The 16276-nt window shown below is 36.8% G+C and overlaps 2 protein-coding genes and 1 long non-coding RNA gene across 7 annotated transcripts in view; 2 read left to right on the plus strand and 1 right to left on the minus strand.

Annotated features, from left to right (window-relative positions):
- The first annotated feature begins 282 nt into the window (after positions 1-282).
- On the plus strand, positions 283-2345 carry LOC147512292 (uncharacterized). Its single transcript, XM_086595264.1, has 2 exons — positions 283-1143; positions 1176-2345. Exons 1-2 carry the CDS (start codon positions 1135-1137, stop codon positions 2247-2249), a joined length of 1083 nt encoding a protein of 360 aa, XP_086451390.1. The 5' UTR covers positions 283-1134; the 3' UTR covers positions 2250-2345.
- Positions 2246-16276, plus strand: part of LOC147512293 (eukaryotic initiation factor 4A-15-like) — a 31846-nt gene continuing 17815 nt past the window's right edge. For 2 of the 4 annotated variants that reach the window (XM_086595265.1, XM_086595266.1), the window contains exon 1: positions 2530-2786. In XM_086595265.1, the coding sequence (XP_086451391.1) occupies positions 2638-2786 (149 nt within the window). In that variant the 5' untranslated portion in view covers positions 2530-2637. Of the gene's footprint in view, positions 2374-2529; positions 2787-16276 lie in introns of those variants that run through there. The other 2 variants (XM_086595268.1, XM_086595267.1) reach the window with 2 other exon arrangements.
- On the minus strand, positions 3786-5732 carry LOC147512294 (uncharacterized). Of its 2 annotated transcripts, XR_015217173.1 has the most exons (4): positions 5671-5732; positions 5394-5461; positions 4047-4136; positions 3786-3965 (listed from the first exon to the last, which is right to left on the minus strand). It is a non-coding gene; the product is annotated as an uncharacterized LOC147512294 (long non-coding RNA). The 2 variants fall into 2 exon arrangements; XR_015217172.1 differs by lacking the exon at positions 5671-5732 and having other exon boundaries at positions 5394-5637.

Here is a 16276-nt window from a genome sequence, read left to right on the forward strand (position 1 = left end):
CGTTTTTACATCTCTACACTATATGGTAGCGGGGTTTTGAGGAACCCATTCTCTACTATCAAGTAGGCAAATTGAAATCTCCTTATTTGTTCAATTTATAAACACGTCGCTCACAAAAATTAGAAATCTCCATTTTATTAATAATTTAGAAGAACCTCTCTAATGTAACTTAAATTATATAATTATTTTCTATTTTTCTATTTGAATTTAGAACAAGCTCTTTTTTATTAATAATTTAGAAAAAAAACTCTCTAATATAATTATCCCTTATATTATATTAAATTAGATGTGCCTCACTGTGTAATTACAATTTCCAAAAAAAGCCTTCAGGGTAAAAAGCTCGATGCGTAGCACGGTTTTTAATGAGAAAAAGATAGGGGTTTCATTTGTTCTGGTCGACACTCAAAATGGCGATGTTAAGGAGGGTTTCTTCTTCTGGTACTCTCTCTTTCCTTCTTTCGCTTCAAAACTACTACTACGTATCAACCACTTCTGCCGATCAAGACCACCTTCATTTTGATTTATTAGACAAATTGGTTAGAGATCGTTGTAAATCTAGAACACTTGAGCTTGACGAGGCATTGCGTTTCTTTAATGAGTTGATTCTGTTCACACTTTTACTCACTTGTCAAGACCAAACACTATTCTACTGTTTTATCTATGTATAATGCAATGGGTTCCGCTCCTGACATTGTTACGCTTTCTACACTAATCAATTGCTACTCTTATATGGGTCGGGTGGATTTCGGGTTTTCTGTTTTGGGGACTATTCTTAAACGTGAATGTGGTTACTTTCACTACTCTGCTCAAGGGTTTGTTCAACAAAATGTTGGCAAATCGATATCCATGCAATGTTGTCACTTATGGGGTTGTCATCAATTGGTTCTGCAAATCATTAAATTCAGATGCTGCCCTTCAATTGGTGAGCTCAATGGAAAAGGAAAAACTTAAGCCGGACATCCACATATACAATATCGGGTGAATGACGCCGTCAATCTCTTTCAGGAAATGGTTTACAGCTCTTTAATTCATGGACTATGCAGCATTCGTCAATTGAAAGTAGCCTTGAGCTTGTTTGAAAATATGTCCAAAGGAGCATCTCACCGAATGTAGTAACCTTCAACATTCTTGTCGATGCCCTTGGCAATGAGGGTAGGACCAGTGAAGCACTTCAGGTGTTAGAATTGATGCTTCAAAGAGGTATAACGCCTGATGTCGTCACATATAATTCTTTGATTCATGGCCTATGCATCTCCAGTAATTGGAACAAGGCAACTGAATTGTTACATGATATGATCAGTCGAGGAATCTTGCCATATGTGAGAACATACAATATTTTGGTCGATACGTATTGCAAAGAAGGGAAAGCTAGTGAGGCACATCAACTATTAGAGGAGATGATCCAAAGAAATATGGCACCTAACAATATCACCTACAACTCTTTGATGGATGGGTATTGTTTACAAGGTCGAATGGAAGAGGCTGTGAATGTTTTTCTTTTAATGGTTGACGCTGGTCTGGAACCCAACATTGGTAATTGTAATACTTTGATTAATGGTTATTGCAAGGCTAAGAGATTAGATGAGGCTATGAAACTTTTTCAGGATATAAGTCGGAAGTGTCTGAAACCTAATGTTATCACGTATAGCACCCTTATAGGTGGACTATGTAAGGTTGGGAGAGTTGTGGACGCAATGAAGATTTTTATAGACATGCAAACTCGTGGGCAGAGTCCAAATATTGTCACTTATGCTATATTAATAGAAGGTGTGTGTTCTAATGGTTGTCTTTCTGAAGCTATGGAATTGATTCATTTGATGGAAAGAAATGGGTTAAGAGCTGATGTTGTGATTTATAGCAGTATTATTCACTACATGTGCAAAGAAGGAAAGTTGTTGGAAGCCAAGGAACTATTTTACAGCCTTTCTTCAAAAGAGGTGCTGCCTAACACCATAACATATACCACAATGATCAATGGCTTTTGTAAGGAGGGCATGTTAATTGATGCTCAAAGTTTGTTCATAGAGATGGAAGAGAATAGTGTTGCTCCAAATGACCGCACGTTCAATATCATGGTTCAAGGATTTCTCAAAGGTAGAAATTTTGAGAAGGCAGTGCAATTTCTTAAGGCAATGGATGAGAGGAGGTTCTCGGCGGATGCAAATACTATGTCTATGGTTATAAATTTGCTGGCTAAAGATGAACCAAATCATGAGAGTTTGGACATACTTCGTAATTTCTTGTTGTAAGGGTGAGTTGCGGATGATATTCTTCGGTTGGGACTGTTGTTATCAATCATGTTCTGTATGACCTGTTGTGACGAACAAGCTTTTGTTATCTTGGTACGTCAGCTCGTAATTAATCTTGTAACGAGTACGTCCTCCAGCCATTTTCTTGAATTTCATAAGTTTAAAAAATTTCTAATCAATAACTTAATATGTTCTTTTATTTTATTTTTATCATCCATTATATATTACCTTCAATTTAACGGATTATTTCTCAATTAATAGTATATTAGTATCCATACTATTAACTCATTGGAAACTAAAGAAAAAAAAACGGTATACAGAGAAATAGACCCTTCGTTTCCCTCGCCTTCAGCCTTCTCCACCGTTTCCCACGTTCTCAAGCAAAAAAATGCACGCCTCCATAACTAATCAACATTTTTCTTCACCTCTTTATAAAACCAACAATACACTCTTACCTCTATCATCTTCTTTTTGCCTTCTTTGGTTTTATAATCCCTCATTCTCTCTGACTCTCTATATTCTTCTTCTTCTCTGCTGGTATTTGTTTGTTTCTGATATATATTTAAGTATTTGTTTTATGATAATAATGTTGAAGATGTTTATATGTTATTCACAGAAACAATAGTGCTGGCTTGCTGCTAAAAAATTTTGTTTAGGATTTACAGAAAACACGTACAGTCTTTTTCTTGTTATTTGATACTGCTTTTTTATATATATATATATATATATATATATATATATATATATATATATATATATATATATATATATATATATAATAACCGTGCCCGCACGCACGGGTTTGATTTTTAGTGATTTTACATAAGTGAAGCTACTAAGTGAAACTCCAAGGCTACTAAGTGAAGCTCGCTAAACATTGATTTTAATGGTATCTTGATCGGGCAAGTCCCATTTGCAGTCATTCTCTATTGGTGACCTTCGAGCCTATTTGATGGGATGATGGTCTCCACTACATTATTTCCACTTCAGTGGTTGTGGTGTGCATAGCTGCTTTGAGAGCCAGTGTCTTTGAATTTGCCCGATCACTTCCCTCTTGTAGTTTTCCAAGTTATTACTATCGCCTTTTTGCAAGACTTTGTGTTCTTTCATATAGTTACGATTCCAGACACCATTGAGTGTTCCATAGGTGTTTAATCGATGCAATTGTTCGATTTCAAATATTTATAGTGTCTTTTAAATTGTGAAAGACGGAGTTGACCTTAAACTTTTTAGAAATCCATGCCCATGTTCCTTTGTAGTGTCACATTCTCAGAACAAATGATCAAGAGATTCTTCTTTCTGCCATCCCAATCCAAGTAGGTAGTAATTACTTTAAATGTGAATTCCATAAAAGGTTGCTCTAGCAGACCTTTGGCCTAGTATATCATTTCCCATTACGCCCGAACTCATTATAAATTGTCCCTTCAGATCCGAGTGCAAACTCTGTAATCCTTTACACCTTGATTGCATTTACGAGGTTGTTAATGTTCATGGCATCACCTTGTAGTAAGTGAAATATTTCTCTTTGGAAGGCTCCATTCTAAACTAAATAAAATCTAACTCAATTTTGATTTTGATTTGCATGCATCCTTTTGTGAAGAGACTCGAACTCCCCTATAATCCCTCCAAAGGTCTATATGAGAACCATCCGCAATTATCCATTGAAAGCTAATGACGCACTTTGCCAAATGGAGGACTTCTTGTTCCAAAACTTACCTGGGAAACAAATTAAACCATGTCAGATATTGCAGAGGAACAAACTTCAACAACAAACTAAACCAAAATCAGATAACATACCAATTGGAATCGCAACACAAAGTGTTTGTGCATGTCTGTGTCACTCGATTCCGATCCTTATTGAGTTGTTGTACCGTGGGCCAAAGCAACCTTAAAATTTGACAAAAGGATACCTTAACAGTTGGTTTTTTGTTTGTGTGAACACATTCGATGATAATATTAAAGGAGTAATAGGAATTGAAATAGATTGAATCAGAAAAACTAAAATAGAATGAAAATATGGGAGGAAGTATACCAACGAATTGGGAAAAAAAAGTAATTAGGGAGCCCAATTACCCTACCCCGTCTGTCTCTCGTTATGGAGGTTAATAGGTTATACAGGAGCTCTAATTTTAAGTTAAGGAATCGAGTTGAACAGAAAAATTATATATAATAGAGTTCATACCAGTTCGAAGAAAATCCCTCATATTGGAATTCAGAAAGCAAGGAGGTCTTTCTCTCAAAGCCGAAGCTCATCTCAAACGCAGTTTATAGGGAAGATCGGGGATAGTGATCGTAAGTGATCATGTTTTGCAACCATTGATAGGATCATCGCGTTTGGTACAATATTACAACATAGATGAAACAAAGGAGGGAATCCCTATGCATTCGGGGGCATCAAACTGTTCCGACTTCTAATTTCAAATTTCGAACTATGTATGTATGCCAAATGACCTGCATTACTTCAAAAGATTGGAAAATAAAGAAAGAGAATGAAATAGCTTAGATGGAGTTGTTTGGCTAATAAATTTAGTCATTTACGGATTTCAATGAGACATACCTAATCGACAAAATTACATTTGCACTCAACCCTCGATTCAGCAAATTTAAAATTGTTCACGTTAACCATTTTCTATGGAGCTGAATTTTGAAAAATCAGATCAGAACCTAATGAAGGCGAACAGTTTCAAGCATTTTTAGCAAGCTGTATGAGGTCCATGATTGCCAACCACCCAATGGATGAAATTCAAAGATTATTAAACATTGTCGTCAAGAAAGTTCCAATTCCCAACTGTTCAATCTACACAGTACATACAATTTGCAGGTTGGCCGCATACAAATTCTATAGCAAAGGAAAATATATATAGTAGCAGTCTAACACCTAAGTTAAGTACCATATGTTTTCACAAAAAACAAAGAATAAAAAGGCAATAACTGAAATGACTCCATTAACGGATTTGAGTCGTTTACTCTCCTTCTAATATTTCTATCACAAAGTAACCAAAAATGGGTAGTCAAGATTCAAGAGTATATATGTGTGACACATTAATCCATTTTTGGTATTCAAAATGATATAGTCAGGGTATATCGAAAGGAAAGGAAAAAAGAGGACACACATCTAAGAAGGTTGGAGTGATAATTGCTCACCTTAATTCTTAGACGTTGGAAGAATAGTTTTTGAGATTAATTGAAGCCTCGAGAATAATGTTGAAAGCCTCCAATTCAAACAAATTACATGGTAGAAAAAGACAATCTCTGAAAAATCAATGCTAACTTGACAAAAACCAAGACTTAATCTCTATCAATATAGAAATTGAGTGTTACTAAAAATAGAGAAAATAAGATAGCAGAAGAACAAAGTCACACTAAAGATATCATATGAAAAACCAAAAAGTACAGTGAAATAGAGAGAGAGAGAGAGTACCTGAGTGCAATGTATTCATTGATAGTATGTAGCTTCCTTGAAATCTCTGTCCACATTTCAACCAAGATTAGTAATCAAATTTCTAAACACTGAATTTTGGTCTATAAAGAAACAACCAAATGCGTGGGGAGAAATGAGTCACAACTGAACTGAGGAAAAAAGTGAGATGATTAAAATTTAGGAGGAAAAAAAACATATAGGAAGAACTGAGAGACAGATAAAGAAATCAAAGCAGAAAGGGAACTATGCATACTCTTGAAAATCCGAAACAGTTTTTCGACTATTTAGTAATGCCCATAGTTGAAGCCCATCTCGTTAGGCTTTCTTTTGGAAACTCCTTAATTACCATACTTAATTTTCTTCATTGTAAAACTGAAACCCCAGACTCCCACTTTAAAAGTTCTTAGGAAACGTATATCACTATATCAGGAATAAATTAGATTATAAACCGCAAGCCATCTACGCCCAAAGCCCTCTTTCTTTTCACTTTCCTTGAACTGTTGATACACTATTACACCCTAATAACTAATTTTAAATAAGAACATGGAAGTGCGCAATTATACTCACCATGTACCACAATTTCAGGGGAAAAGAAAGAATTATTGACACCAAGTGGATAATAATGATTATTGTTTTATTTCATATCGAAGTCAAAAGTGTGAAAATAAAAGTAAATATGTATAAGAATGAAACAAAACATTGTAGGGCTAGACAAAATACTTTAAAAGGGACTAAGGGCGCAGCTAATTCAGGGAAATAAAGGTCACTCACCAAAAGAAAAAGAGAGAAGGAAGCAGCAATATAATCGTATATGCTACTTGTTATGATATAAATAGCTTGTAGAAGCACTCTAATGTGCAAAGACCATCTAAATCAACTCCATTGACAATATGTGTTTTTAGTGGCAATTAAACAGATAGATACCATGAGCTCGATGTCGACATAATCTGAGGCAAGATGTATTGCTAAACAAAGTGCATCCAGTCGTGAAGTTTTGTCACTTTCCTAATGACAACCATCCGAATTTGGCCTGTAAAAAACACATCAAATATTAGTTCATTGCACCTAGTTGACCAAACTTTATATGAATGAAGAGGTCATTATATGTTAAGCATTGGAAAAGACTGGTATTGAGCTTGTTGATATAGTGGAGGTGTAAGCACTTTTTGAAAATTATAGAGTCCACAAAGTAGGTCCATTGTATTAACCTTGAGTCCAATTATCTTTTTTTGCATTTGTACATTGTGCAAGTTTCGTCAATTACAGTACAAACACAAAAAGGGATTATATCACGAAATTTTTCATTTTATTTTTTAACAGTGTAATGTATTTCGGATAGTTCAACTGGAAGCAAAAAATATGATTTCTTCATCCAATGTTGGTAACAAAAACACACACACACATTGAGCAGGTACAAAAGTAAGACAAAAAAATCTATCAGAACTGAAAAAGGACAAAAAAGAAGAACAGTAAACAATCAAGGCGGCTGTTATGTAAGCCTAGAGTTTTATCTTTTTTTTTAGGTGTATTACATAAACAGAGTAATAAAAAATAACTTAAAATAGATGATCAAGTAGTGGGCACAGGGGTTATGATAATGTTTGAACTGCCCTCTACTAAGCAAGCTAAAAATCCTGAACCCAAACAATTATATAATGCTGGAGTAAATCGTAATTCATAATACGTTACCTTAGCTTTCTTCGGTATCTTGATGATTGTCTTCATATTTATTAAAAAGTTGTAATTGAAAGCATAACAAATGGATAAATTGAACTATTTGTTCTCCAAAGGGGTTAGAAAATGTCAAGAACTGTGGTTGACATCCTCATCTTCAGAAGGGTCATATTGACTATCATATTCCTCTTCACTTTCAGCAGGTTCATTCTTCTCCATTATGAGACGCTCTTTCATAACTTTATTTTCTTCAATCAGCTTCTGATAACTTGCCTGCATAGCTTGATGTTCTTCAAGTAGTTTGTCAAAAGCGAATTCTATTCGTCGGTAGCGCACAGAGTATTTTTTTTTGTCCTTATAGTTGAAGTCTTCTATTTCGCAGCTGTGGGCTTCTTGTAAAAAAGCAATTGCTTTCTTTGCAGCATCCTGTTCCGATGTGTTTTTGTCATGTGAACGTATTCCTAAGAATATCTTCTGCTTTTTTATTCTGGAGATTTCAACTTCTACCCATGCCTCATATAAATTTTCGTGTAGGGTGCATCCGTAGGAACTTTTGCGCATGTTGAAATGCTTGAGCAGGTGGTGGAGTAAGGTTTTGAAAGAAATGGTGTAAATTGACATACCCGATTCCATGACCTACATATTAGGCAAAATTGTTAGTTGTGCTATGGAATTGAAAAATACTACCAATGGCCGGGCAACCAAGCAAGATAAACAATATGCATGTTCATAACCATTAGGAGAATGAATTAAAGTTGTTAGTGTATAATTGAAGAAGACATAGAAAAAGGTTAAGGTTGAAACTGTTTTGTACCACTTTTGCGCATAGACAACCCAATACAATTGCAGCAAGCCTGTAGTGCAGCTTGGCTATTGTAGGGTTCTAATATGAATTTTATATTGCAGTACAATTATAAGTTGAAAGCATAAACCGATGTGTGGGATGATAAAATGATGCCTGGGTGATTAACTTAAATGCATTGAAGAAAGTATGATGTAAAAAAAAGAGAAAAGAAATAAAGAACTAAAAAGAAAGAACATAGCAAAACAAAAAACAGTACGCAGAAAGACAGTTGCCGGCGCATAGATAGGGTCAAGTAACGCAATCCTAATCAATTTCTTGTCAATGACACTAAAGCAGTATGCAGATGATAGGGATGTACCAAATCAAAGATTTGGTTTAAACCTTTGTGGGATTTAGAAACGAAATAGCAGGAAAATTGAATAGGACAAATAAAATAATCAGAATGGATGTGGAAGGATTTTTAGCATAGAAATGAAGACAATAATTTAGTATAGAAATGTTAGCATAATTTAAAGCTTGTGGATTCGTGGTGACTGCTTTGTGAATCTCTTTTTTAGTGTTGAATACAATCTAAAACACAAAGACCGAGAGAGAGGAGAGAGTAATAATTTGAAAACACACGATTGTAGCCAAAAAGCTCCGGCTGTTAGGTTGTTATTTATTTCTTTAAATTGGAAACCAGTACATGAATTTCCATAATTTATATAATAAACCAATTAAGTTTTTCTATTACACAAGCATAAGAACAATAATAAGGGAAGGAAAATAAAGGAAAAAGTATAAAAGTTTAGTAAAGAGCGAGAATAGTGAAATAACCATGGCTCACCTCTTAAAAAAACTTGAGGTCGTCTTGAAATTTAGGAGGTTTTAACAAAAATGGTGCCAAACAGTCAGTTATCTGGAGGATGTGTACACCAAGTAGCTTTGTTCAAAGTGTTGAGGAGAAAGCTTGCAGACTCGCGGGTTTTATACTGGTATAGGTGAGAGGTTACTTGATCCATCACTTCGTAACCGACTACTTTTATCTTAATGAATTTATTGGGCAGAAAACTTGGACGAAGAGGCAGGCATGGAAAATGGAGTTAATTTAGCGATCCATTATTTTGATTTCGATTTTTATTAAGTAACGGGTCGGAAATGGTGTTTAAGGGAGAGGAAAAAGGGCAACGCGTTAAGCCCACATCGAAGCCCATTAGGCATTTTTTTTTTTTTTTTTTTTTTTTTTGTTTGATTGGATAATGGTCAATACATAAAAATGGCAATCAACATACATTAACCCATCTAACGGTGAATAATAATAATTCGTTTAAACCTTTATTAAGCTATTTGTAAGTTGTTAAATTTCAAAGGTTAGTTAATCAATACTCTCCATGCATTGTGAACTGTTAGGAAAACCACACAAACATGCTGGTTCTGTCGAGACTCTAGTTTCATCGTTATTTCTAATCTTGACAGTGAGCTTTAGATGTGCTTTGTTATTGTAGTCGTACATTGTTACGGCTGCATGGCCACGCCAGGAGCCCTTGGGAGGTGTTGCTTCGCGTGTAGCAAGAATTTTTTCGCTGGATTCACCGGGTACTTTGCAAAGATTATCCATTCTAAAAACACAGCATTATATGTCAATAAGAGGTAAGAATGCATAATATAACTAAGTATATTCGTTGTAAATAAATAACAAACCTTTGAGTGGAAGGAGTTGATTGTGAATAACATTTTACAGACTAATCACTAAGTCTTTATAAAGGAGGTGCTTGGTAATGTGATTGTTTAATGCTATAAATACCAAGCCTACGTATATGTATAGTTTCTATATATTAATAATAAAATTATTTGCTGTCCCCAATTGTATCAAGTACCAAGTTTGTCAATGTAAAGAAAAGTATAGTATATAGTAAGTTACCAAGATTTGAAGTATTTGTTGGGTCAGTATTTTTTCTTGAGATTCTTTCTTTAAGGGAGTGAATTTTGTATGTCCATATTTGTCGTTTGTAATTCTACCATCCATGGGAAAAGTAATAAAATGTATATAGTAAGTTATTATGCTCAAATATTGAATGGACTATTTGTACACGAAGCAGATCCTAATATATTTGTTAGTGGATCCTGTTACCTTACTTTTAATTATATGACGAAATGAAGACATGCTATTTGGATTTTGTTACCTAATTTTTTATTATATGACCAGGATGGCCAAATCAGATAACTTCTTGAAAGCGGTTAAAAATTCTTATTTGAAATAGTATTGTTTAAACCACGCATTAGGCGCATAGCATAGAAGCAGCAAAACAATGAACTGCATAGACTTCCTTTCAAAGTAAATAACATTAATAGGATGCAAGTAAATAGAATGTCATGTTTTGCTGCTGGTCGTGCACGTTGTATTTAGCAAATCTGAGGTTGAACTGGTATGGTAGCATATGAGTAGAATTGGTTGCTTCAGCTGCTACCTATATTGAGCCAACCGAAACTGGCCTACACCACTTGAGAATTAGGATCCTGGTTACAAAGAAATGGAAAAAAGAAAGCTACAAATGAAAAAAAAAAAAAGGGTTAAAGAAATCATTCAACATGAGGAAGTCGTGTTCTTTAGATTTTTTAGAAATCATGAACTAACACTCTGTCGTAAAAGGCAAAATAAAAACAATTCTCCAATCGTACCATATTTTATTTGCAGTTAACATTCCCTCCCTAATAGAACTAACACCCTAGAATGGCACAAGTAAGCTTATTTTACCTAGAAGAAAAAAGCAAAGTTCGATTTTGATAGTATAGAAAGACCAAAGAACTGTGACACCATTTATCAAATAGCATTCAAATTATTTTCACAGTTAGTGGTGATTTATTGTGAGAAAATGAAGAAAGAAATATAGGAAAGCAAAATGCAAATGAACATAACATGCAAGAGATCATGGAAGAAATAAAGTTCCCCATAGTAAGTAAACGTGTAGGTAGAATATTAATGCATGATATTTGGTGTGGTTTAGGATTCTATTTTCAATAAATGTTCAATAAAAAATCCCGATAATTATTGAACTCCTGCTGCAACTATATAATCAAAACAACGAACTAAGTAAAATTTGCAGTCCACATATCTACATATATGCACTACTCTAAGACTAATGTCTTTTCAAATATGCATAAACATTCTAACATTCACAGTGTACTTTCAATATAGACTTTGTTATAGTTTGAAATTAGTGATAAAGATCTATCCTCTCATTGAAACTAAAGTGGGTGTGAAAGAAGCAAGGTTGGAAAAGTAAGCCGAGTGGCTATAGTGGCATGGTAGGGAAATCCGATAAATCGAGAATTGAAGCAAAATACCCAGCCCTATTGTTCAAGCAACACCTAACTGCATATGTAGGAAAATATATGGAATGATACGTGGCAGTTTGAATAAAGAGATCGATCATTCTTGAACCTTTGCATACAGGTAGTACTTTGCCTCAAAGATGACCTAACAATTTAGAGATAACATTTAGCATTTGACCAATCTACAAACTCTAGTAACAGGCCCCAAGATCTGCAAGGGTGAGATCCATAAGAGGGTCGACTAAAAATTTGCATCCGAGCATTGTTGCAAAGCATCCAAATCAAGCATACACGGCAAAGCATAGTACGGGATGGGTAACTCAATGCATGTAATGTGTGAAAATCATGTAAGTATAAGCTATTCCTAATATATCATGTCAAACTATTACTTTTACTATGTATGGTTCAGATAAATACTGTATTGTTATCTCACCTGAGATCTGCAGGTACCATCTTTGCCTTTTCAATAGGTAAAATGTTTCTGCTGAAATTGGACATTTGAGTGATTTGAACCTGTAGAATCAATAAGAAAATTTTCAGTGGGGGTTCATAGTAAGTTACAGTCCATCTTCAAAGAGTAGTGCTTAGTGAATAAGACGAAAAACAGAAGGACGGCAAATAAATGCATGCATCTTAATACCCATAAAACTAAGATCATGTTTAAAAGTTGATCTAACTCACCTGCCCATGAGTGATTCATGTGCCACAATACAGTCATCGATTATAGACATTTGTTTTAATAAAGTAGTAGTGCCATTATTAAGGTGCTGATAATGCCTAAGTGCTCTTATAAACCCACGACCAAATATCGAAGATTTACAGTACAATCAAGAGGAGGGTATAGTTATGTATACCTAATAATAGGCAATGTAAGAAATGCATAGACATAAGCCGGCTTACCTTTAACGATGCTATAGAAGCACTTCAGGGTATACAATGTTGGTGGTGCAATTGGATGAATCGGGTGGTAGTAGGACAGTAATTCTTTTTGAAGACGTGCACCTAGAAAGTGCAACATAGAGCTGGCCATGACTGAATGCTGGGGTCTCTAAGTTGATGCCGACATACTTGACTGATTGTCCTTGAGACTTGTTGATTGTCATTGCAAAGGCCAGTCTAACGGGAAATTGCCGTCTCGACATTTGAAACGGCATTTCAGTTGTTGATGGCGTTAGGGATATCCTTGGAATAAATACAGTATTTCCAGCCTTGGCTCCAGTTATGATCATTGCTTCCAGTACTCTACTTTCGCAGCGTAATACAATCAGACGGGTTCCATTGCAAAGCCCATCTCTTGGGGCAATATTCCTAAGCAACATTATAGGGCAGCCTATTTTCAGTTGGAGATTAAACGGTGGCAAGCTTGAGGGATCTAGGGAATTTAAAAACTCGCTTGGGTATGTGGATCCGTTGTTTTGAGGGCTTGTAATATCATCGACAACTTTATCTGCCGCTAAGTAAGAAATCTCTTGCCCGGGGAACAAATTCAGGGCCGCTCGGTTAACGACGCTGACATCGTCATTTCGAGCAGCTAGGATGGTTCTTTCAGTCAAGTAAATTGGTGTTGCCGTCCCAATCACATTCAAATCGGGATAAACTGACGAAATAAGATCCCCAATGTTAACACAGTTTCGTATCCCTATTGGCAACTCAACAATATCTAAAGGATTTGTGCCAATCTAAAAAAAATTAAGAGAAGTTTGAGTCAGTAACATGCCTTTTTAATCTTTAATTTTTATGATGTTTTTTTATTTGTAAAGTACCTTGATCAAGTAATCTGCGAAGCTAGCATTATTAGGCTCTGACATCTCCAATCTCATGTTATGTACCAAGTGCAAGACTTGTACGTGTGTCCATAGCTGGGATCTTCTCACTGATGCTCCGACGAATTGCTCTCTGCTGCCTTTTGGTACAATAGGCAACGTTTGCCTGAAATCTCCGCCTAGAACCATAGTAATTCCTCCGAAAGGCTTTGAATTTTCTCGGATATCCCTCAGTGTTCTTTCAACGGCTTCGACGCAGTGTCTGTGCTGCATGGGGACTTCATCCCAAATAATTAAGCTAACTTCCTTGAACAGTTCAGCATGTATGGAGTTTTTTGAAAACCCGCAGAAGGTGTTGTCCATAATATCCAGTGGGAGGCAAAAAGTAGAGTGAGCGGTCCTGCCACCAGACAGCAGCAGCGATGCTATCCCCGACGATGCAACATTGATGACAATATGGCCTTGACTGCGGCAAGTAGCAAAGAATTGTGTTGTAGGCGACGCGTTTTCCTGTCCCTCGCTGCACCATTTTAGGAAGAAAGTCTTTCCCATATTGTTTTGCAATCAATCTGTTATCTCGGTGTGGGCATGAAGTTGTTCAAAGATTCAGCGCTCCAAATTTGCATTTGCCTCTTGTTCAAGACCTTCGTACTGCAATTCCCTCTGCTCCCAAATAAGTCTGTTCCCACCCAGCTGGTCCCAATCTTTTTTTGGTTGTGGCATGTCTGGGAAATTAGATAAAGTCTTACCTGCTTCGAAAAGCAACTTGTTAATTAGGAACAAACCATAATCAGCTATTTCCTCTGTAGTTGGACTATGGTTGTTAAACTTGGAACGTATCATGTGAGCCAAATCGTCACAAATATGCGTAGAAAATTCATTCCATAGTGTTGCAGGACTGGTTGGGGAACATTCCAAAAGGATTACGCTGAATAATCTGCGGAGTTGGTATCCGGTCTTCATCACCGACTCTTGTGTAGACATTCTCTCCACTCGCCGTCGGATTCGAGAAGTCCACGCGTGCGATGATTTGCTTTGAACGTGTCATGCTCAAAGCCGCCAACCGCATTTAAGATCTTCAAATGATGTTGGTCCTCTAACAGCCAGCTTAGTAGCAAGCTTAAGGTAGAAGCGTTCTCCGCATTTGGATTTGTAAAGTACATTCTCCCAATAGCATAACCGTGGTCCCTTAGTTTTCAAATCTTTTTATCTCTTTTCGGACATATCGTGGGAACTCCCCGTAAGTATATCTACGGGCATCGGGATTTTCGCACAACATTTGAAGAAAGCCGTTAGAGTTGATCTCTCGATTTATAGCTCTTGCGAGAATCAGAGCCCTTGACTCCTTTGCATTGTAAACAACTCGATGCATCCCTTCCAAATGAACTGCCACCCTTTCAACGTGTGGTAACTCTTTTGTGCAAGAGGGAACTTCGAGAAGACGCCATGCAGCCTTGGTGGCCCAACATACCGCGCATCAATGTAATCGCTTTGATCTCATCATCGGTACCAACAATAACCATAGTTGCCCTATCATGCCCTTTGTAAATGTATTTGTGAATGTATTTAACTGCACGAACCGATGCACAAACTTCAACATTTATATGGCAATTGAACAGCTCTGATAAGTGGGGGTTGTAGGGGACGACATCTCGGTTATCAACTTTGCGGTCAATACACCTCATATTCGCTCCCAAGATTCCGTCAGAAACCGGATATCCAACTTGATCCATTGTAGTTTCATCTGTAAAAGCGCGGGGGTAATGTTTTGTACAACGACCATTCTCCATGCAGGGGGCCTTTGGATTTTTAGGTCCACATGGGTCGTGTACCATACACCTCTTCACTGTCTCGAAAAGATTAGGTTCCAAGATAAGGTTTGGGAACTCCGCAGAAACAATCTTATTGACTTGATTGGCATTACGGATCTTATCGGGTTGCTTGAGGAAGATGAGTGCGTGCATGTGTGGCAGTCCTCGTTTTTGGAACTCGATAGTGTAGACGGATGCAGCTTGTTCGCCAAACACGCCGTTATTTTTTATCTCTTCCATTATTGCTTTCCTTTTCATTTCGAATACACGGGCAACCACCTCAGGTCTGTCAGAAGCAGTTTGGTGTGGTTTGAGAGCTCTTATGATTTCTGGCCAATTTGGATTTGTTTGTTTGCTGTTAGGAATACATCCGGTGTTTGTTGTATCGCGTAATGGCCATTGAGTCTTGGTAGATCTCATACATATGTCTTGGGCTACCCGTGTGAGATGATGGGAGAATGTAACGCTGGCCAACTTGATCAAGAGGGAGGCCGTCTGCTGCAATGTCCGTCAAACCGTTGTACACTTCTGCACGAATATTGTCTTGATTCAGGCGAATATAGAGCAGGCGATTCTGTTCAGTTGCAGCCCAAGCATCAACTATCCATTGTTGGTAGAGGGAGCCTCCCCTGAGTATGGAAGAGTATTCAGTTGGACGGTCAAATAAACGGTATGAATAATACTGTACTTGCGTTAGTCTGGCATCACTTGGGCAATTGTTCTTGACATCCCATTGTCGCAAATCCGGTGCCCAACCAAGGTCTCCTCTAGGGAAAAGAAGTACGTAATGAAGAGGTGTATAAGCAGGATGACATTCACTTATCTTCTCTAGTCCACCTTCTTTGTAGTGAATAACGATGTCTCGTAACATATCATACTTTGTCTCATCACCGGGTAATACCACAGCGATTTCAGAAGTTGCCGGGAGATTATATCGGCGGCGATCCGTTCCTGGAGTGTATTGTATGAAGGCTGGTATATTATTGTCCGCCGATGCACTTGAACTTAAGACCTCATGTGCATTTTTGAAAAACTTTGACCACGCATTTGCCTGTACCAAAACACCTTGTACAATACTTAGCACCTCCTTGAGTAAATGCTTATTGCGTTGTTGTCGATAATCCAAAGCCGCGCCAGCATCATAAATGTATAACTGGGTGTATTTTGGGTCGACATGTTCATCAGGTAAAAGTGATCCAATCTTATGGCAGAGCTCTCCATGTATAGTGAACGACTTTGGT

This window comes from Coptis chinensis, chromosome 3 (genome assembly GCF_015680905.1).
Source record: "Coptis chinensis isolate HL-2020 chromosome 3, ASM1568090v1, whole genome shotgun sequence".
Lineage (NCBI taxonomy): Eukaryota > Viridiplantae > Streptophyta > Magnoliopsida > Ranunculales > Ranunculaceae > Coptis > Coptis chinensis.